This window comes from Tiliqua scincoides, chromosome 2, assembly GCF_035046505.1.
Source record: "Tiliqua scincoides isolate rTilSci1 chromosome 2, rTilSci1.hap2, whole genome shotgun sequence".
NCBI classification, from domain to species: Eukaryota; Metazoa; Chordata; class Lepidosauria; order Squamata; family Scincidae; genus Tiliqua; species Tiliqua scincoides.
In genome coordinates, this window is record NC_089822.1 from 150,378,351 (window position 1) to 150,395,814 (window position 17,464).

General features: G+C 43.1%; 1 protein-coding gene across 5 annotated transcripts in view; it reads right to left on the reverse strand.

Moving 5' to 3' along the window:
* The window catches only part of RPTOR (regulatory associated protein of MTOR complex 1), a 434,461-nt gene that overhangs the window by 164,217 nt on the left and 252,780 nt on the right, over positions 1-17,464 (reverse strand). For all 5 annotated transcript variants that reach the window (XM_066615740.1, XM_066615739.1, XM_066615738.1 and 2 more), the window contains exons 8-9: positions 12,003-12,103; positions 10,663-10,807 (exon numbers count right to left, since the gene is read on the reverse strand). In XM_066615740.1, coding sequence (XP_066471837.1) covers positions 10,663-10,807; positions 12,003-12,103 — 246 coding nt within the window. The remainder of the gene's footprint in view (positions 1-10,662; positions 10,808-12,002; positions 12,104-17,464) is intronic.

The window sequence follows — 17,464 nt, forward strand, 5'->3', positions numbered from 1 at the left end:
CCAGCATATGTACATTGCTCTGGTGCATTCATAGCTGAAAAGCACATTGCCACGAAAGGCTGTCATCTGCACTATGGTTTCCTTTCCACAATAGCTACTGAAGCATATCTAGTAAGCCTCTGGCTTCAAGCTAAATGGAAGTGGGAAAACTGCAATACTAAACTCTACCAGTTTCAGGGCACCAGAGTAACATCAATAAAAATGACATTATCTGAATCTCATATAGTTAACTAGGAACAGAGAAAGCTGCCATATACCGAGTCAGATCCTTGGTCCATCTCGCTCAGTATTGTGGACACTGTCTGGTAGTGATTCTCCAAGGTTTCAAATAAAAAAACATTTCTTTTCCATCTCTGATGACTGAGCTCAAGACCTCTGCATACAAAGTAAGAGTTCTATCACTGAGTAAAGGACCTTTTGACATCTGAAATCTGTTTTAACTCTTGTCAATCTGAAATCAACTATAGGTTGTGTCTCATTATCTGCTAGGGTTCCGTTCCAGAACCCATAGTGGATAAAAAATCAGTGGATAAAAAATAGTGGAAAAATAGATTTAAAGACCCACTCCCAGGTTTCTTGCCCCTCCATTGCTCCTAATAAGGTTGCGTCTTGACATTCACAGGGGTTTGATTCTGGAATTCCCTGCTGATACCATAAAATGTGTTAAATAAAAGCAATTTTTAAAAAAATTAAGAAGTGTGTCCCTTTACAATTGTGATTTAAAAACAGTTTTTCTTACTCTTGTAGAGAGGCAGTCAGCAATTAGAAATGCAAAGGACCCCTTGCCTTTGCCTGGCTCAGCTGAAGAATGGAATGATCACTGGCATGACTGTCTCTCTACACAGTAAGAAAAGCGGTTTATTCAACTGTGATTTTAAAGAGATGCATTTTCCTCTTCTCCATGGATCAGCACATTCCTTCTCATTTGCAGTGGCCATTCATGTCGAGTCAAATCCGTGTATAAAAAATCCGTGTAAAACAAGGTTGGACCTGTAATTCCCAAGTAGATTTCAGACATGTAATGCTTGCTGACATACAATGATTTTTACAGTCACCAAGTTGTGAAAATGCAGTGGAACGAGGTTGTTTGAAATAATCCACTGTTCAATGGATCCTGCTGACAGTACAGCAATTTCACTCCACAGCAAGGGAGTACACCAAAGCATGCAACTCAGCCCTGAGACAGTATGTTGATTTTTCAAACTGTGACCAGGAAGGGCATATAAAACCATGGAGAACTGAAGGGGAGAGAGAAACTTTAGAACGTGGACTTTGCTCATAATCACATTCCCCACTATTTTAAACAGAAACACTGGTTTTAAATGAAATAGTTCTCTGTTTAAAAATAGTGCTCAGAGTTGCAATCAGTTGTGGTGCCAAAGTTCTTCAAGCCCCCCTTAATGGCAGTTCTACTCTGCTCCTCTCTTCCCAGTCCTCTATTTAAATAATCAGCAAACCTCCCCTGCAACCATACTGCAAGCTTAGAGGCATGTCTACCTGTGCCCTTATGCTCCTAGCAACACAAAACTGAAATGGGCAAATGCAATATCTCTGAAATAAGTGTGCATGTGGAGAGAAAACCTGTATATATGATGCAAATGAAATGCATACCCGCATACAGATTTTGTGTGTGGAAAGTTTTCTTCCTTGGGGGGGGGGGGGTGGGAAATCAGATGACAGTGTGTGTAGAAAGCTCAAAACTCATTCAACTTGGTAATAAAAGAATGATTATATTTAGTGTAGCTGATAGCCCAGGAGAGATGTGCTCTCATCATCTGAAAGACGAGAAAGATGAAAAGAGGAATGCCAAGGAAATATCTTTAACCAAGTGTTAGTCATGCTTTTCAAAGGCAGGGTTTTCCTTTCACAATGGGCTGTGCAGCCCTGCTGGTCCCTCAGCACCAAAAACAGAAGACAAAATATGAACTTCATGTTTTTCAACACTTAAAACTGCACTGTCATATTTTTCAGCGTTCATGCAAGGATAATGATCCATTTGGTTTCTTTGCATCTGAAATACAAGAGCTTATGAGTCACACACTAGCATATATTTGCAGCACTGTGGAAGTATATAACAAAGAATGCAGTCAATATAAAACCATGCCATTCCAATTACCCTGCGGTCAAAACAGGAGCAGTGGGTCAGCACAGATTATCTAAGGATGGAGCAACCAGCAGCAATGGTCAGCATCTACAACAAAAGAGCTTTATGACTGTGTGAAGCCAATAAACCCTTAGTCTCCTTCCAAGGAGGAAGGCCCACATCATAGGCAAAGTTGTCTTTACACAGCAATAACAGGCATAGTCCAAGACTGCACCTGTATTAGGGCTTTATTTACATTACTTGAAATGAGAGGTTAGACAGTCAGGGAATTGCTTTAAGGAGGCTCAAGTGCCCCAAAGTTCTGGGCAGACATGCCTCTCTCCACCTGATTCATGCAAATGGTTTCTCTGCCCCATTAAATGGAATCTCGTCTATGCCAACAGGGTTGGGGCTGGTATGGGAAAGTGCTATTGCTCTGCTAGCATTCTGTCTTCCCTCAAGGGAAGAAGTGCCCACTCACTTCTCCATCTTCTTGCTTTTTCCTCTCATTTCTACTTCCCTCCTACTGCTCTTCTTTCCTGTACCCGCCTTCTCCATTTGTCCTTCAGCCTGTTCCTTTCTTCTTTCTCATCCTGTTTCCTCTCTCCCACTTATCCTTCCTCTGCTCTGTTAAAATCACCCTGTCACTCTTGGTCCCGCCTTTCCTCGAGAACGCATCAGTTGTGTAGCAGATGGCAACTCACAGAATCCCAGTGCACAATGACTATGTCATCCCTGAATATAAAGTCAGGCAATCATATCTTATTGTGACCCCATTCAGCCTGGAGGGCTGCCATGACTCACAAACTTATGAACACTGCAACCAGAAAGATGTAAAGCAGGCGAGAAAATCAGCATCCAGAGCAGAGACAGGGTATTGTGTGTGGTCTGCAGGTAGCACTACGCAGGGATCAGCAACCTTCTTTGGCAAAGGGGCCAGAGGTCATGCCTGTAAGCGGATGGTGGGGTACTGCATTGCGATGTCACTTTTGGAAGTTTGACAATGACCATCACGTCATCACTGAATTTCTAGGTTGCAAAGCTCCATGCTGCACAGAGCTCGGCTTGGAGGTGCGCGGCCACTTGGTCACACATGTTAGGCAACAGTGATGGTGAGCAGGTTGATGCTCAGCAGCACATGGCAGCCCAGCTTGCCAAAGTACCAGTCCTGTGCCATGGACATGCCTACAATTATGACGATAAAGCACAGGTAGAGAAGGTCATCCAACAACAGGCTGGTGATGGAGTCACAGAGGGGTTTTTCACACGCATCCCAGCAAAGTCCCATAGCCACTCCAGCGTGTACACATTGCCTTCCACATACATGACTAACAGAATCACATCAAAAAGCCCACAAGGTTGCTGCCGCCTCCCCTCCAGCCCACCCCCCCCCCCACTTCTGACTTGTTACCCAGAATGCTGCTCACATTGCATTCCATCATGGGCACAGGCAACAGCACCTGTCACCCAACTTGCTGCACACTGGACAACCAATGGTAGAGTCACCTACCCAGCCTCGCAGAGTCCTGGTGCCACAGTTGCTGCTGCTTTCTGGAAAGAAGTCCCACCCATCACTCTGCTACAGGCTGGAGCACTTCGTATGGCAACCACATCCATCCTCTAGGCCAGGGCTGTTCAAACCCCGACCCACGGGCCACTTCCAGACCATGGGGGCTCCCCATCTGGCCCCCAGGGGGCCCCCCATCTCCAATGGGCACTCGGCCTTCACCACAGCCCGCGCTGGCCTGACACGCAAGCTCTAGGTCTGGCTTTCGCTCGCTGCCTTGAGCTTCGCGCCTGTGAAGCTCAGCAGCAGCAAAGGAAAGACGAGCCCAAGTGTGCACGCAGGGCCTTTAACAGTGGGAAAGTAATCTGAAACTTGCAGGTCTTGAATGAGTTCAAGCCTTGCAGATCTCACATTACCTTCTCACTATAAAAGGCCCTGTGTGCGCACTGGGCCCATCTTTCCCTGCCTGGCCCACAGGTAGCACGTTTGTGGAGTCAGAGGCAGCAAGGGAAGACTGGGAAGCGGGAGAGTGCAGGAGAGAGAGAGCCCACACGAGGAAGGGAGGGCAGTTGGGCAGGCAGCTGAGCAGGCAGGGGCAGGTGGCCAGGTAGCAGCACATGCTGCCCGAGCGAGGGAGGGAGCGAGGGCAGGCGAGGGGGCAGTAGCACATGCTGCCCGCACAAGGGAGGGCAGGCAAGCGAGCGCTCAAGCATTGCTGCAACCTTGGCACAGCAGCAACTTAAAGGTGCTGCCCTCTCATTGTGTGTGAAAGTCCTTAAGAACTGGCTTGAAGATCCCCCCTTTCTGTGTGTGAATGTGTTTATGAACGGGTTTGAATTTTCATTCATATTCTGTCTCTAATATATTCATTTATCTGAATTATGTAAATTTATTCAAATTTGAAATGTAAATTAATTCTTTTTCCCCCTGGCCCCTGACAGTGTCAGAGAGATGATGTGGCCCACCTGCCGAAAAGTTTGAGCACCTCTTCTCCACGCCATAGGTTGCCTACCCTGGACTAGCCTGTCAAGATTTTTCCCCTAGCATGATGCTCTCTTTGTATTTGCAACATTTATTCATTCACAAGATTTATATACTGCTTTTCTCGAAGCTCAAAGCAATGTAATGACAAAATTGGTTACAGCAGGGTTTCCCAAAATTATGGGTCGCGAGCCACTGATGGGTTGCAAGCCCGTGTGTGGTAGGTCACAAGCTGGACCCTCCGGCCTGCCTCTGAGAATGTTTGGCTCCAAATTGGAGTCATTCCAGAAGGAGGGAATGCTGGCCCAGTGACACTGCTGGCCAGAATGACTTACCAGACATCTCCAGGGGCCTCTTCATGGTCGTGCCAGGCTGGCAACCCACTCTGTTGGCCTCTACAGACCACAGATTGACCCACAGAAGTGTCCAAAAGCTATTTCTGGCTTTCCAAGATAATTTCCGGGTTGACCATAGGTAGCTTTTGGATGCTTCTGCCGGCCATTATGAGGCCTGTGGAGGCCAAGAGAGTGGATTGCCAGCCCGGTGAGATCTGGAAGAGGGTCTCTGGAGGCACCTGGTAAGTAATTCTGGCCAGCAGATCTGTGATCCACCTCAGATGGGTTATGGCACTGGAAAGATTGGGAACTGCTGGGCTAGAGAAAATGCCTTGGCAGAGAGAAGACAACTCCAGGACCACATACTGCCTAACCTGCAATATTTTTGTTGTTAATAATTGACCCTTGTTAACTGGGCAAAGAGGCACCTTTTAAAGTGGTGATTCTCTTATATTGAGCAGGGGGAATGCAACTGTCTCTGTTCTCCCCAGCATGGGCATCTTTTCTATGGTCTGTTTGCTGGTATTTCTTCAGCAGCCTTTTAAACTGAGAGCTCTTTTGGAACAAGGAATGATTTACTTTGCTGTGTAAACTGCTTTGTGAACATTTTAGTTGCAAAGTGTTATACAAATATTCTTAATAATCATATTGTGACCTAAAGCCAAGACCAAAAAAGCATAGCCGTTAAGAAGGCATGATGGGGTAACACTTCAACCAAAATGCACATAGGAACAAGATGCTGTGTAGAGACAGGAGGAGGAAGAGACGAGCTTTCAGTTTTTATATCAGATCTCCAAGGAAAGTAGATTAATATGCTGAAAACCGAAGTGTCAGAGCAAATTACCCATTTATAACACAGTAGAGCTGAAATACTGTATTTCTCAAGGGAGAATAGCTGATATTACTATCTTGCTCCCAAGCATTCAAAGTGCAGTCAGTTCAACAGGCATGATTTGTTTGTTATTACCCAGTAAGAGTTCTATTATAAAGAAGAACAAAAATAAGGTTTATGTTTCTACATGGTGGAGATGAGAAAAGTTAATCCCCCCACTCAAGTTTGCAATTTGAATAAACTGCTTTGCTTAAAATAAGAGATCTGATGGAAGACTTCAGAATCACAGGCACTCAAGTCAGTTAAGATAGAACCTTACAGCATCTAGTGATTTAGAACAAGAAGCAGAGTTGGTATTTTGTCACAGCACATTTTAAATGTGCTGCTTAAGACATAGCTGGTTAACAGTAGTGACAAAATACTACTGTGAACCAACTATGTTCCAAGCAGCACATTTGCACATTGCTTCTAGCTTCTCTTCTATTTTTATTTTTAATCTGTCTGACATCTGTAGTTAGCTCTCACTCCTAGTTTCAAAAGTCCTTTCTTGATCACTCTTGTCTCTCAAACTATCACCTTGTCTCCTTCTAGCCTTTGTCTCTAAACTCTTGGAGACGGTTGGGTTTGCAAAATGCTTATAATTTCTCTCATCACTTTCTGATCCTAAACAATATGTTTTTCATCCTTTCCACTCAAACCAAAAGAGGCTTAACTTCTATTACAAACTGTCTTCTCTCAAAACAGTGTAATCTGTTTTCAGTTCTCTTGCTGTGGATCTTTCTTAAGCATTTGATAGTATTGATCATTCAACTATTTTGTCATCTTTGCATAAATCTGACTTTGTGATCTGTTTGGTTTCATCACTCTAACCATGCTCACCATGTTGCTATCAACACTCTTTCTCAGACTCATGGCCGAACCCTAATCAGCTTTCCAGTGCTGATGAAGCTGCAATGAAGCACAAAGTAAGGGAACAAATATTCCTTTGATTTAAGGGGGATTCTATGACTGTTCCACCCACTACAGAATTCAGCCTGCACCCTGATGGCATGCTGCATCAGTGCTGGAAAGTTAGGACTGAATTGTAATTTTTTCATTTTCCTGTTGTATCACAGACTTCTGCATTGAAATCTCCTCTTTATAAACTCTATTACCACATGCGCCTCTTATAACCTTTTTGGGGGTATCAGTTATAAGATTTAGGGCACAATCCTAAGGGGAAGTTGGGCCACCACAAATCCCTTGTGCCAGCCTGCACTGCCGGGGGTCCTGGAAGATGAGTGAGTTCCACCGGCTGAGCTCAGCTGGTGCAGGTCTGGGAGGGGGGGCATGGGGAGGTGGCGGCAGGGAGGTGTTCCGGGACAAGGGAAGGGTGGACCTTCCGGGACAGGGAAAGGATGTGGAGTGGGTGGCAGGGGCAGAATCTGACGGTTATGCCGGATCCTGGCCCCCATTCCTGGGCGGTGCGGAGCAGCCTCTGGCTGCTCCGTACTGCCTGGATCTGTGCCACCTCCTAAGGTGGCTCAGATCTGAGTAGATCCATTGGGCTGTTGCAGCACGACATGGGGTAAGGGGAAGCAATTCTCCTTGCCTTGAGATGCGCTGCTTTCGGCCCCAAACTTGCACTGGATACAACACAGGCCCACTGGCCTGCTTGTTTCCAGCACTTAGGATTGCGCTGTTACTCTGATAATTTGTAGTTACAATTAGCAGTCCCTGATTTTACCATCATCCATTGGTAATATTTCTGCCGAAAATGCTTCTGTCTCTATTTAACTTGCTTCTGTCTCTAGCTTGGATGACTTCTCATTTTTGTAAGTTTAATTTCTTTGAGAGAAAGTTTCTTATTTTTCCTCCTTCTGCCTCTTCTTCAGTTCCTTCTGTTTCTTTAACACTTCCCCTACTTCATATGCTAGAATTTGGGGTGTGATTTTGACACCACTTTGTCCTTTTCATTGCATATTCTGGACCTTTCATGATGCTGTCAACTCTTCCCTTTTCTTACATTTGCTCTTTCCTTTCTGAAGATATTGCTAAAATTCATGTTCAGTGTCTTAATCTGGACTTGATTATCTCCATTTCCGTTTTGTTACTCTTTCTCTAGACCGGTAGTTCTCAAACTGTGGGTCTGCGACCCACCTGTGGGACATGACCCACTTTTTGGTGGTTCACAAATCTGACAGGGCAGATGCATGGAGGGTTAAACAAGCTGCTATGGGGGGGAAGGGAGCACTGTTGCCCAATTACCATTATAGCCACACCTACAGCATTTATAAATCAGGCAACGCCCTCTAGGACCTCTAAAGAGTTTGCAGAGCACTGCTCTCTACTTCAGTGTTTCTCAATGTTTCTGGACACTATTAGGTTTCAGCTTACCAAACCATTGTACAATTTTAGCTCTAATTAAAGAGGTCTCAGAAACAGAAACAGAATTGCTGGGATATTTTTTGACTTTCATTTGCTGATTTGGCTAATCAGAAATCAGCTGAATGAGACTCTTGATAATCACAATGCCATTTATATCCTCATTCATCACATTAAGACAAAAGAGGACAACAGAAAGCTAATGCCACTGACAACTAAGGATTGCTTACCATCAAATGAGGCCACTTTAAGCTGCATCACAGATCCAGCCCATGAAAAGCTAAACAATTAGTTGTTCTAGGTGACTTCTGTAATGTCTAATATGCCCTTGTAGTACCCTTTCAACACTTAGAGAAGAACATTTCACTACTAGTCACAGGGATAGCACCAAAACCACATTCCATACTTCAGTTTAGTGAGCCCCATCACAAAACATGCTCTGTCAGCCATCCATGCTCTAGTTCAGTGTTTCTCAACTAGTGGTACTTCAGTTGGTGTCTGGTGGTACTCGCAGGACCCCTGCCATACAACAGTGAGACCAGGAATGTGACACCACAAACAGAGGTAGGAGGCTCCAAAGCATGGTCTTCCATGCTCAAAAAAGTCCTCCCACACACCTGAGCCTCTTACTGGTGTTTCTCGCGTTGCATCTGGCCTCCAAACCCCAGAAGTAACTGGTAATGACTGGACATTTAAATTGGTTCAGAATATGGCTGGCAGGGTTCTGACTAGAGTTGGCAGAGTGGATCATATTACATCTATCCTTTTCCAGTTACACTGATTACTAATCAGTTTCCAGGCTCAGTTCAGGGTGTTGGCTTTGACCCTTAATGTTGTAATTGGTCAGGGACTAGATGGTGAAAATAGTCTGTCTTCATACGAAAGTGCCTATGAACCCTGCTCCTCTTCTGAGACCCTTTTCAAGGTCTCTCCCACCATCTAAGGTACAGCAGATGGGCACTATATATAGAATTTTTTCAGTTATATGATAACCTGCGTTTCAAAAACAGGTCCAAAAGAGGGATACCAGGCTTCTATGCTAATAATGTTTAGTAGGCAACAAACAATTTTATTTTAAATGGGCTTGTTCAGAATATTGTCTTCATGAGATATATTGCTTTCTGTGGGTTTTTTTTTTTAAACTAATGCTGGTTTCTGTCATTGACTATAATTGCTGGTTTTACTGTTTTAACCTTTGTAAGTCACAATAATTACATTTTAGAAAGACAAAATAGAAATTATTCATAAAGTGCACTTGCTCCTTTATTAATGTGCAGCTACTACCAGAGTATGAGTTCTAAAAGAAAAGATGGCAATGCTCAGGACTGCCTTTTGTTCATGCCTTCTGTTCTGAATGCCCTCAGCCATAACACCAGATGAGTGGGAGCTAAATTTGGTGAGAAAAATGCCCTTTGCACATGAACAGGACTACATTTCATTGTTATTTCACAGTGACTGAACTGCAAACAAATTCCAGGCTCAAGCTTTGGTGAGCCTTTTCTCAAAATAAGCTCTTATGGGAAACTGCCTTTGAAAATACAGAATAACAACCCAGAGACAAGCACTTTCAGACATGGTAGAATTGGCTAAAGCCACTCACTTAGTCTGGGAGGGGAGAAGGAAGAGAGAAGGGACATTTAACTGAGTAATAAATGAGAATGCCTCAAATCAGACATCCAGAACAAAACACCACCATGGTTGATACAGAAAAGCTACCAGCAAAACAGCGTCTTGGTATGGATAAAATGAGGTTTCTGTATTTAAAAAATACAGGTTGAGTCTCATTATTCGCGAGGGTTCCATTCCAAGAACTCACATGGATGGCAAAAAATGCACTATAGCAAATCAATTTGAAAAACAAAGTTTCTTTGCACCTTAAAGTGATTTAAAAACAGCCTTGTTGACCTTTGTAATGCACACAGAGACAATCTGTCTCTCTCCAGGAGCTTAGACTTCACTAGGAGGCAGCAATCCCTCCCTTCACCAGGAGCCCCAGCAAGGGGGAAAGAATAGAGAAGGTGATAATCACTGCCATTTAACCTTCTTTCATGTGGAGTGACGCCTGCAGAGAGAATGATTGATGGATGCCCTCTCTGGCATTATTAAACAACTGTTTTCCTTTAATTTAAAGGGTTCTTCACACCAGCTTTGCGATAGAAAAATCTGTGGATACTTAGATTATACCTGTAATCACTTGTATGACTGTCTCTCTGCAACAGTAAAAAGCAGTTTTTTAAACGGGTGCATTTTTCCCTTCTCCAGGGATCAGCACATTCCTTCTCATTTGCAGGGGCAATTCGTGTATAACACGAATAAAAATCTGTGTATAACAAGGCTGGACCTGTACAGCCTAATTGTAATAATGTACGAGTATTTAGAACTAAGATACAAGATTATCTAAATGTGGCCATTAAGTTGTTATGTTTTTTTCATCCCCGGTCTATACGTGAATCTCAAAAAGCAGTGAAGAGATTCAGATTGTCCCAGCAAAGAAGCTTCTGAATAATTCTGGACAACTGGACAACTTCTGGACAACTGTTAATTTCTGACAGCGACTTACCACATGGCATGCATGTAAGTTGGAGGTAGACGTGGACTACTGACTGGTGTACAGTTGTAAGACCGCATTATCCTTTCTGCCAGTAAAAAATTACGAAAGAGGCTTGCCACTAGAAGATCCTGTCTGAAGAGCTTTTGGAAAAGATCTACAAAAAAACCCAAAGATAAATTGCGTCCATGAAGAGCAAGAATTTTTTTATGTTTTTAAACAGAATTAAGAACCTGATCCACAGGAAAGTGTGTATGGGGGGGGCACTAAGGCGGCAACTTGATCCTCAGGATCATGCTGCTGCCGGAGATGGGAGGGCTTTTTTTCCAGACCCATTGTGGGGTTGTAAGTTTAAGGAAGGGAAAGGGGTTTAAATCCCTGCTGAAGGCTTCTGTTTCCTCACCTCCCCAATGGGTACAGTGCACTACAGCAGTTTTGGCTCAGCTACACCAGTGGGGGTAGGATAGGATTAAAACTGAGGTTCTCACACTGGAACATTCTGACACCCCAGCCTGAGAAGACTTGCCTCTGGTCCCTTAAGAGGCGGGGGAAGTGGAAGGTTTTTTCCATTTACCTGCAGCCAGTGCTAGGAGATCCAGGGAACCTGCAGAGCTATCCTGCAGGGCTCTCTGTGCCTCCAAACATCTAAAAATAGCAAAAAAAAAAAATGGCACACTTTTTTTTTTAATATTTGGAGGTGTGGGGAGCCCTGCGGATGGCTCCACAGGCTCCCCTGGCCCCACCCTCAGGACTCTGGCGCAGGCTGCAGGTAAATGAAAAACAAAGCTCCCATCCCCAGCAGCAGTGCAATCCTGGGGACTGCATCTCTGCCTTCCCCCGCCTCTTAAGGTACCAAAAGCCCATAAGATTCTGCTGTAAGTAGGAAGCCTGAATATCTGAGTGTGCCCTGGCACGAAAAATTATGTTTGTCATTTTATGTTTACATTTTAAACACACTAATGGAAGCTAGCTGTGTTTCCAATTCAGATTTTACACCTTGGCATCAACATTCATTTTGTTTTTGCATAATTTCCATAGCTATAAGGTACTACAATGTTATCTAATACAATCATCTCCAACTGAGAGGCTGCGAATGTCAGAATGGGATGGGCAAGGAAAAATGGAGACTAACATACAATGAAGGCCAGAGGCATTTAATATCACAAGGGAATTAGGTCTGGGAAGTAATACAGTAGGTGTTCTCTACTCAAAGTTCTCATTTTTTAATTTCTATGTTTTCAATGCTTCCTACTTTCCCTCATTAGCTCCTAGCTTCAAATTCCTGCCCTCTTCTATTATCATCAGCTAAATATATTGCCAGTAATTCTGAGGCTTATCTGCTATTGCCTTACCTCTGGGTAGGACATTCCATGCAATTGTATCTGTGATGGCTGTAAAGATCCAATTTAATTCTCCCAGAGGCGTTCTCCTGTCATTTAGCCTTCCAGGAATTCTACAAGAAATAATGAAATCTTATTGTTAAACAGAATCATGCTAAATTCATATCAATGACCATAAAATTGCTCTGCTAGAAGGCTACACTTTACTTCTATATTACAGAATAACAATGCATATTTCTTTGACATTGATTTATGAAACATTTCTTTCCTATGGTAACTTTTTCCAGTTATGGTTCTTATCTCCTGTGGCCTTCTTGCCTTCAAAGTCCAAATTTTGAACTCTTTCAAGAAAATAAAAATGCTAGACAACAAAAAAGACTCTTGTATAATACAAAATAAATGCTAATAAGCAAACAAGGGAATACTGTTACAATCTTTTTTTACTTTACTAATTATTCAGTAAGGCTGAACTGTACGCCAAATCATTGGAAGAACTGACAAATAAAATAGCATCTTTTTAAAAACAGGCAATGGAGGAATCAATGGAAAACTTAAGTAAATGCAATGTGGTATTTGCTTTATAAGAAGGTAAAAAGTGATTTCAAAAAATACTGTAATATTCTATAAGCTTTACCAAAATAATGGAACGAAGAAATAGATTTAAGACCTGAGGCTTTTGAGGTTGGAATAGTCTCACCAGGGCCCGTCTAGTGCAGGAGCCAGGAACAAACAAGGAGCAGGCAGCAAGTGCAGCTAGCTGAGGCGTGATAGCTGTCCTCACAACTTTCCTGCCACACACATGCCCTTCCCCCAAGAGTTTCCCTCAAAGTTGACTGGCTTAGAGGTATTCCTTCTTCATCTGGATGAGGGGTCAAGACTGTGGCTGGCTGCTGCCTGGGCTACTCCCCCAAGTCAGGGGCCATTTTGTGCTGCCTCGTTGTTGCTGTGCTGCTCTGACTGTGCCTGGCCTGGTTGGAGGTCTCATGAGACCCAGAAGTGAGACCTGCAGCAGTGTGCACAGCCATAGTGCCTGCTGGTGCCTTCTTTGACATCTGGGCTTGCTCCTTCTTGCTGCCACTGTGAGTGGTGTAGCTACGGAGGCCCTCCCTGACCCCAGCCTGGACACACTTGCATTTAAAATACATTGAATTTCTTAATTTCCCCACAGGTGGGATCACCAAGGGATTTCCAGTTGATAGTATCACCACTCTTAGAAAGTACTAATGAAGCTGGAACATTAAGTCCTTCGCTAATGTTTAAAGTTTTTAAAACACATATAACCCTCAGAGACTTTCTTGTGAAGGAGAAACTGTAGTAATTAAGAATACAGTATTAGAATCATTAGGCAGAAATATTTTTTTTAACTTCAAATGAAAAACTACTCCCTCAGAAGATTACCATATTGCATTCAGAGGCCATTACAAGATGCTCCTTCTTGACAAAACACCCGGAGATACTAAAGTTGTACTACTCGTGCTGAAACACAGAACAGCAAACAATATGTTCTTGGACAGGATGTTTCAGGATGACAGGGAAGACACACCCATTTTGGTCAGACATTTGGCAGTGTCTGACTACTGATTGATGCTACAAATTACTTATGGGTTATTGTTGCTCCTTATTTGCTTCTGTTTCTGGTGAAGTAGTTTTAATTATTGTTATAGTACTGAATTGATGGAATGAGCACAGACTGCTTTGAGTTCTCATTCGGAAAGGTGGGGATCAGTTCCAAAATAAAACAAATAGCTCCCTACATTAACAGTCCAAAAGCCAGTGGTGAATAGGAGAAGAGCATATTTCACATTTATCAGTTTATGGACCTTTGTGGTCTTCATTATTGGCAATAATGTTGATAGGTATCCATGTACATGCAACACATAGATACCCCAACAGCTGGACACAAAGGGGAGGGAATGCAGTCAAAGCAAAGACTACCCTGGAAGCCTCTTCCCAGTGAACCACAAATACGGCTCTCCCCAGGGCCTAGGAGAGGGGGGTAAAGGGGGTAATTTGTATCCGGGCCCAGGGTCTGGAAGGGGTCCCAGGAGCCAAAGGAGGGGGCCTAGAAATTTCCCGGCATCTTACATTCTCCAATCTCACTACCTATGCACTACCTATACCAATACTGTGGGCACATGGCCACAACTATTGCCATATACACCAGGCCCCAGGATTGCATACATTCCTGAACAGTGTCACATCTGGGAGGAAACCGACCTGCTACAGTAGCTCTTTGGTTTGTGGACCTGGACTACAAAGACTATTCCAGCTGGTGCCACTTTCCCCCTGCCTGTTCTGCCCCCATTGCCACCCCTCCATTCTGTTTCACCCCTCCCTCTTCGGGAAGGGGCCCAAAAGAAATTCTGTACCCCCTGATAAAATTCCTTTCTGAGGCCCTGGCTCTCCCTATCCCACTCACCCTAAATTTCCATGGGTCTACACTTGCTTATTTCATGTTCTTTAAGGGAAAGAGAAAAGTGACACTAATCAATTCCTACCATGGCAGCTTCCCAAGTAGCAATCTCTAGCCCACACTGTTCATATCCCTGGAGGCTTGGCAGAAACTGCACTAGCATAGATTCACAAGCTTGAGCATTTAGGGCAAGAAATCAATTCAAATCTCTGCAAACACTGAAATGTTTACACAGTGGCCCTCTCTCCAGTGAAACCAAACTGACAGTAACTCAAGGTAAGTTTAGTGGTTGATAAAGGATTCTGCAATCAGTTTGCTCGAGATTAGAGAGACTGTGTGTCATGTGGTCCTATAAAATAAGTGCTTAATAGACTATACATATACAAGGAGATGACTCATCGTTGATTTAGCAAGAAGAGCGAGTACATTAAACCGTGATCTGTTAAGAGGAACTCATGTGAACTTTATTAGAAAAAAAAAGATGGAAAGTTAAAGTCTACAGAAGAGAAGAGATTTGGCAGACCTGTGGATATTTAGGTTGGAGACAAGGGAATAGATAAAAAGAAAGTCAGTAATGTGTTGATTTTGTATGTTAGAAATTAAAGCTTATTAGATGTCAATGAAAATTTATATAAGCTTTATAGGTGATATGTAATATGTATAAAAATTTTAGTTAGTTTGATATTAATAGATGTTAGAATTTTAGAGGATAATTTTACATACATACATAAGACCTTTATTGGCATAGATAATGGAAATACGAAACAACAACCAAACATTAAACATTCAGAACACACAATAAAATAAAGCACTCATAATCATCCAATACCCCCTCCCCCCATACACCATAATATAGCGGAAGACCCAGAATTCCGTCCTGCCAGAATCCCAGAAACAAAGTTGGCAACCTTGTCAAGAGAGTCAGTTTCCTCTATGGAAAGAAGAGTTTGTAATTTAAATGAATCCTCCCAGCCCTGCATTTTGTTCAGCAGTGGAGCCAGATAGATCTTACGAAGGGTATCATGGAGTGGGCAGTAAAAAAATATATGATGTAATGTCTCCACACAATTCCTGTCACAGGTACATCCTCTTTCTGAGTAGGGAATGCCACTAAACCTGCCCGCTAGCAGAGCTGATGGAAAGGCATTGCATCTCGCAAGGGAGAATGCTCTGCGAGCCTGTGGGCACTGCAGATGATAAAGGAAAGAAGCTGGCTTCCCAAAGCTGACTGGGATGTGCAGATGGAGAGGGGAGCAAATGGTGTTAGCTGCACAGAGTAGCTCTTGACGCTCAATATCGAGCAATCTTTCCTTGATAGTCCTGTAGGCTTCGCTTAAACCAATCATACCCAGGCTTGCTGTGTCTAGTCCTATCGATTTAAGCTTGGTGAGTAAATCCGCAACCTCCACAGGCAGTACTGGATCAGCCAGAAGCTGGTACATTAGCCCATATGGGGCAGCACTGAAGAGGACTGCAAGCCAAAATTTTACTGATCTCAACCAAGCCAATGTTTTAAGTCTAATAAAACCCACTTCAAGACACATAGCAGAGTATGGGACACATCTGGGAAAACCCAAGATCCTCCGCAGGAAGGATGCCTGTATGCTCTCAGTTGAATGATTCAAGGCCTTATGCCAGATTGGGCAGCCATAAAGAACTTGCGAAAGTACCTTAGCCTTGAATACCTCTAAAGCAGCCGGGACATATCTGTTACCTTGGCTTAAAAAAAACCGGGAAATTGCAAGGGATGAGATTTTTGATGCATTTAGGACTGCTTTACGGTAAGAAACCCACGAATGCTTATAGTGGAAATTAATGCCTAAATATCTGAATGTCTTTACCTGTTCCATTTTGTTGCCCATAAATGACCATTTAAATGGTTTCCAATTGTTGGCAAACACCATGATTTTAGATTTAGAGTAGTTAATCTGTAACTTGTTGGATGTAAAATACTCTATAGATTGATTAAGTAGACGTTTTAAGCCAATTCTTGTTCGAGAAATAAGAGCCGCATCATCCGCATACAGTAATAGCGGCACTGGATGGGACCCAAGTATCGGGCAGTGACTATCCACTGTCTTCAAGGCTGGGGCTAAATAATTCAGGAACAGGTTAAATAGCATGGGAGCCAAAATGCATCCCTGCTTAACCCCTTTGTTTATAGCAATGGGGTGTGTGAGGCTACCACTCCTGGTATATCTAACTTTACATGATGTGTTAGAATATAAGATCTTGATTAACATCAATAGTCTTTTATCAATCCCCATGCAGGCTAATTTAGACCAAAGAAGATCTCTATCAATAGAATCAAACGCAGCTCTTAGATCAAGGAAAGCCACATAGAGTCTTGCCTTGGCTTTCTTAATCTGTTTATAAACTAGGTGAGATAAAATTAAACAGTTATCCATTGTTGATTTGCCCCGACAAAATCCTGATTGCTCAGGACCTAGGATATCCTTAGAGTTGGTCCAGGTAAAAAGCTTATTATTTAGGTATTTCGCATAAATTTTGCCTATTACAGAGAGCAAGCTGATAGGCCGGTAATTCGCAGGGAGATTAGGGTCACCCTTTTTAAAAACTGGGATGAATGTTGCCGAGACCCAATCTTTGGGAACTAAGCCAGTCCTATCGATCGTTGTGAAGAGGGGTGCAAGCAAGTGAGCCCACCACTCAGGGTCACATTTTAAAAGTTCAGGAGGTATTAGATCCAGTCCGGCAGCTTTCCCTGATTTCAATTGATCTATTATCTGTATGATCTCCATTGGCATCACAGGGGGCCAAGTAGGTAGATCAGATGAATTGAAGTCGAGTTGGGTATCTGGGGATTTGCACTTATCAAAAAATAGTTCTGAAAAATGTTTAATCCATACAGAAGAAGAGATTACAACTGGGTCATCCGTTTTGGAGCTAAGAGAGCCTGATACCACGGCCCAAAATTGTTTGTTATTTTTTTGCTGTATCGCTTGCAACAACTTAATCCATTGAGCATGGGTATACTTCTGCTTTTTTATCTACCAGTAAGGCATTAAATTGTTTTTTGTAGAAAAAATATTTAACCGCC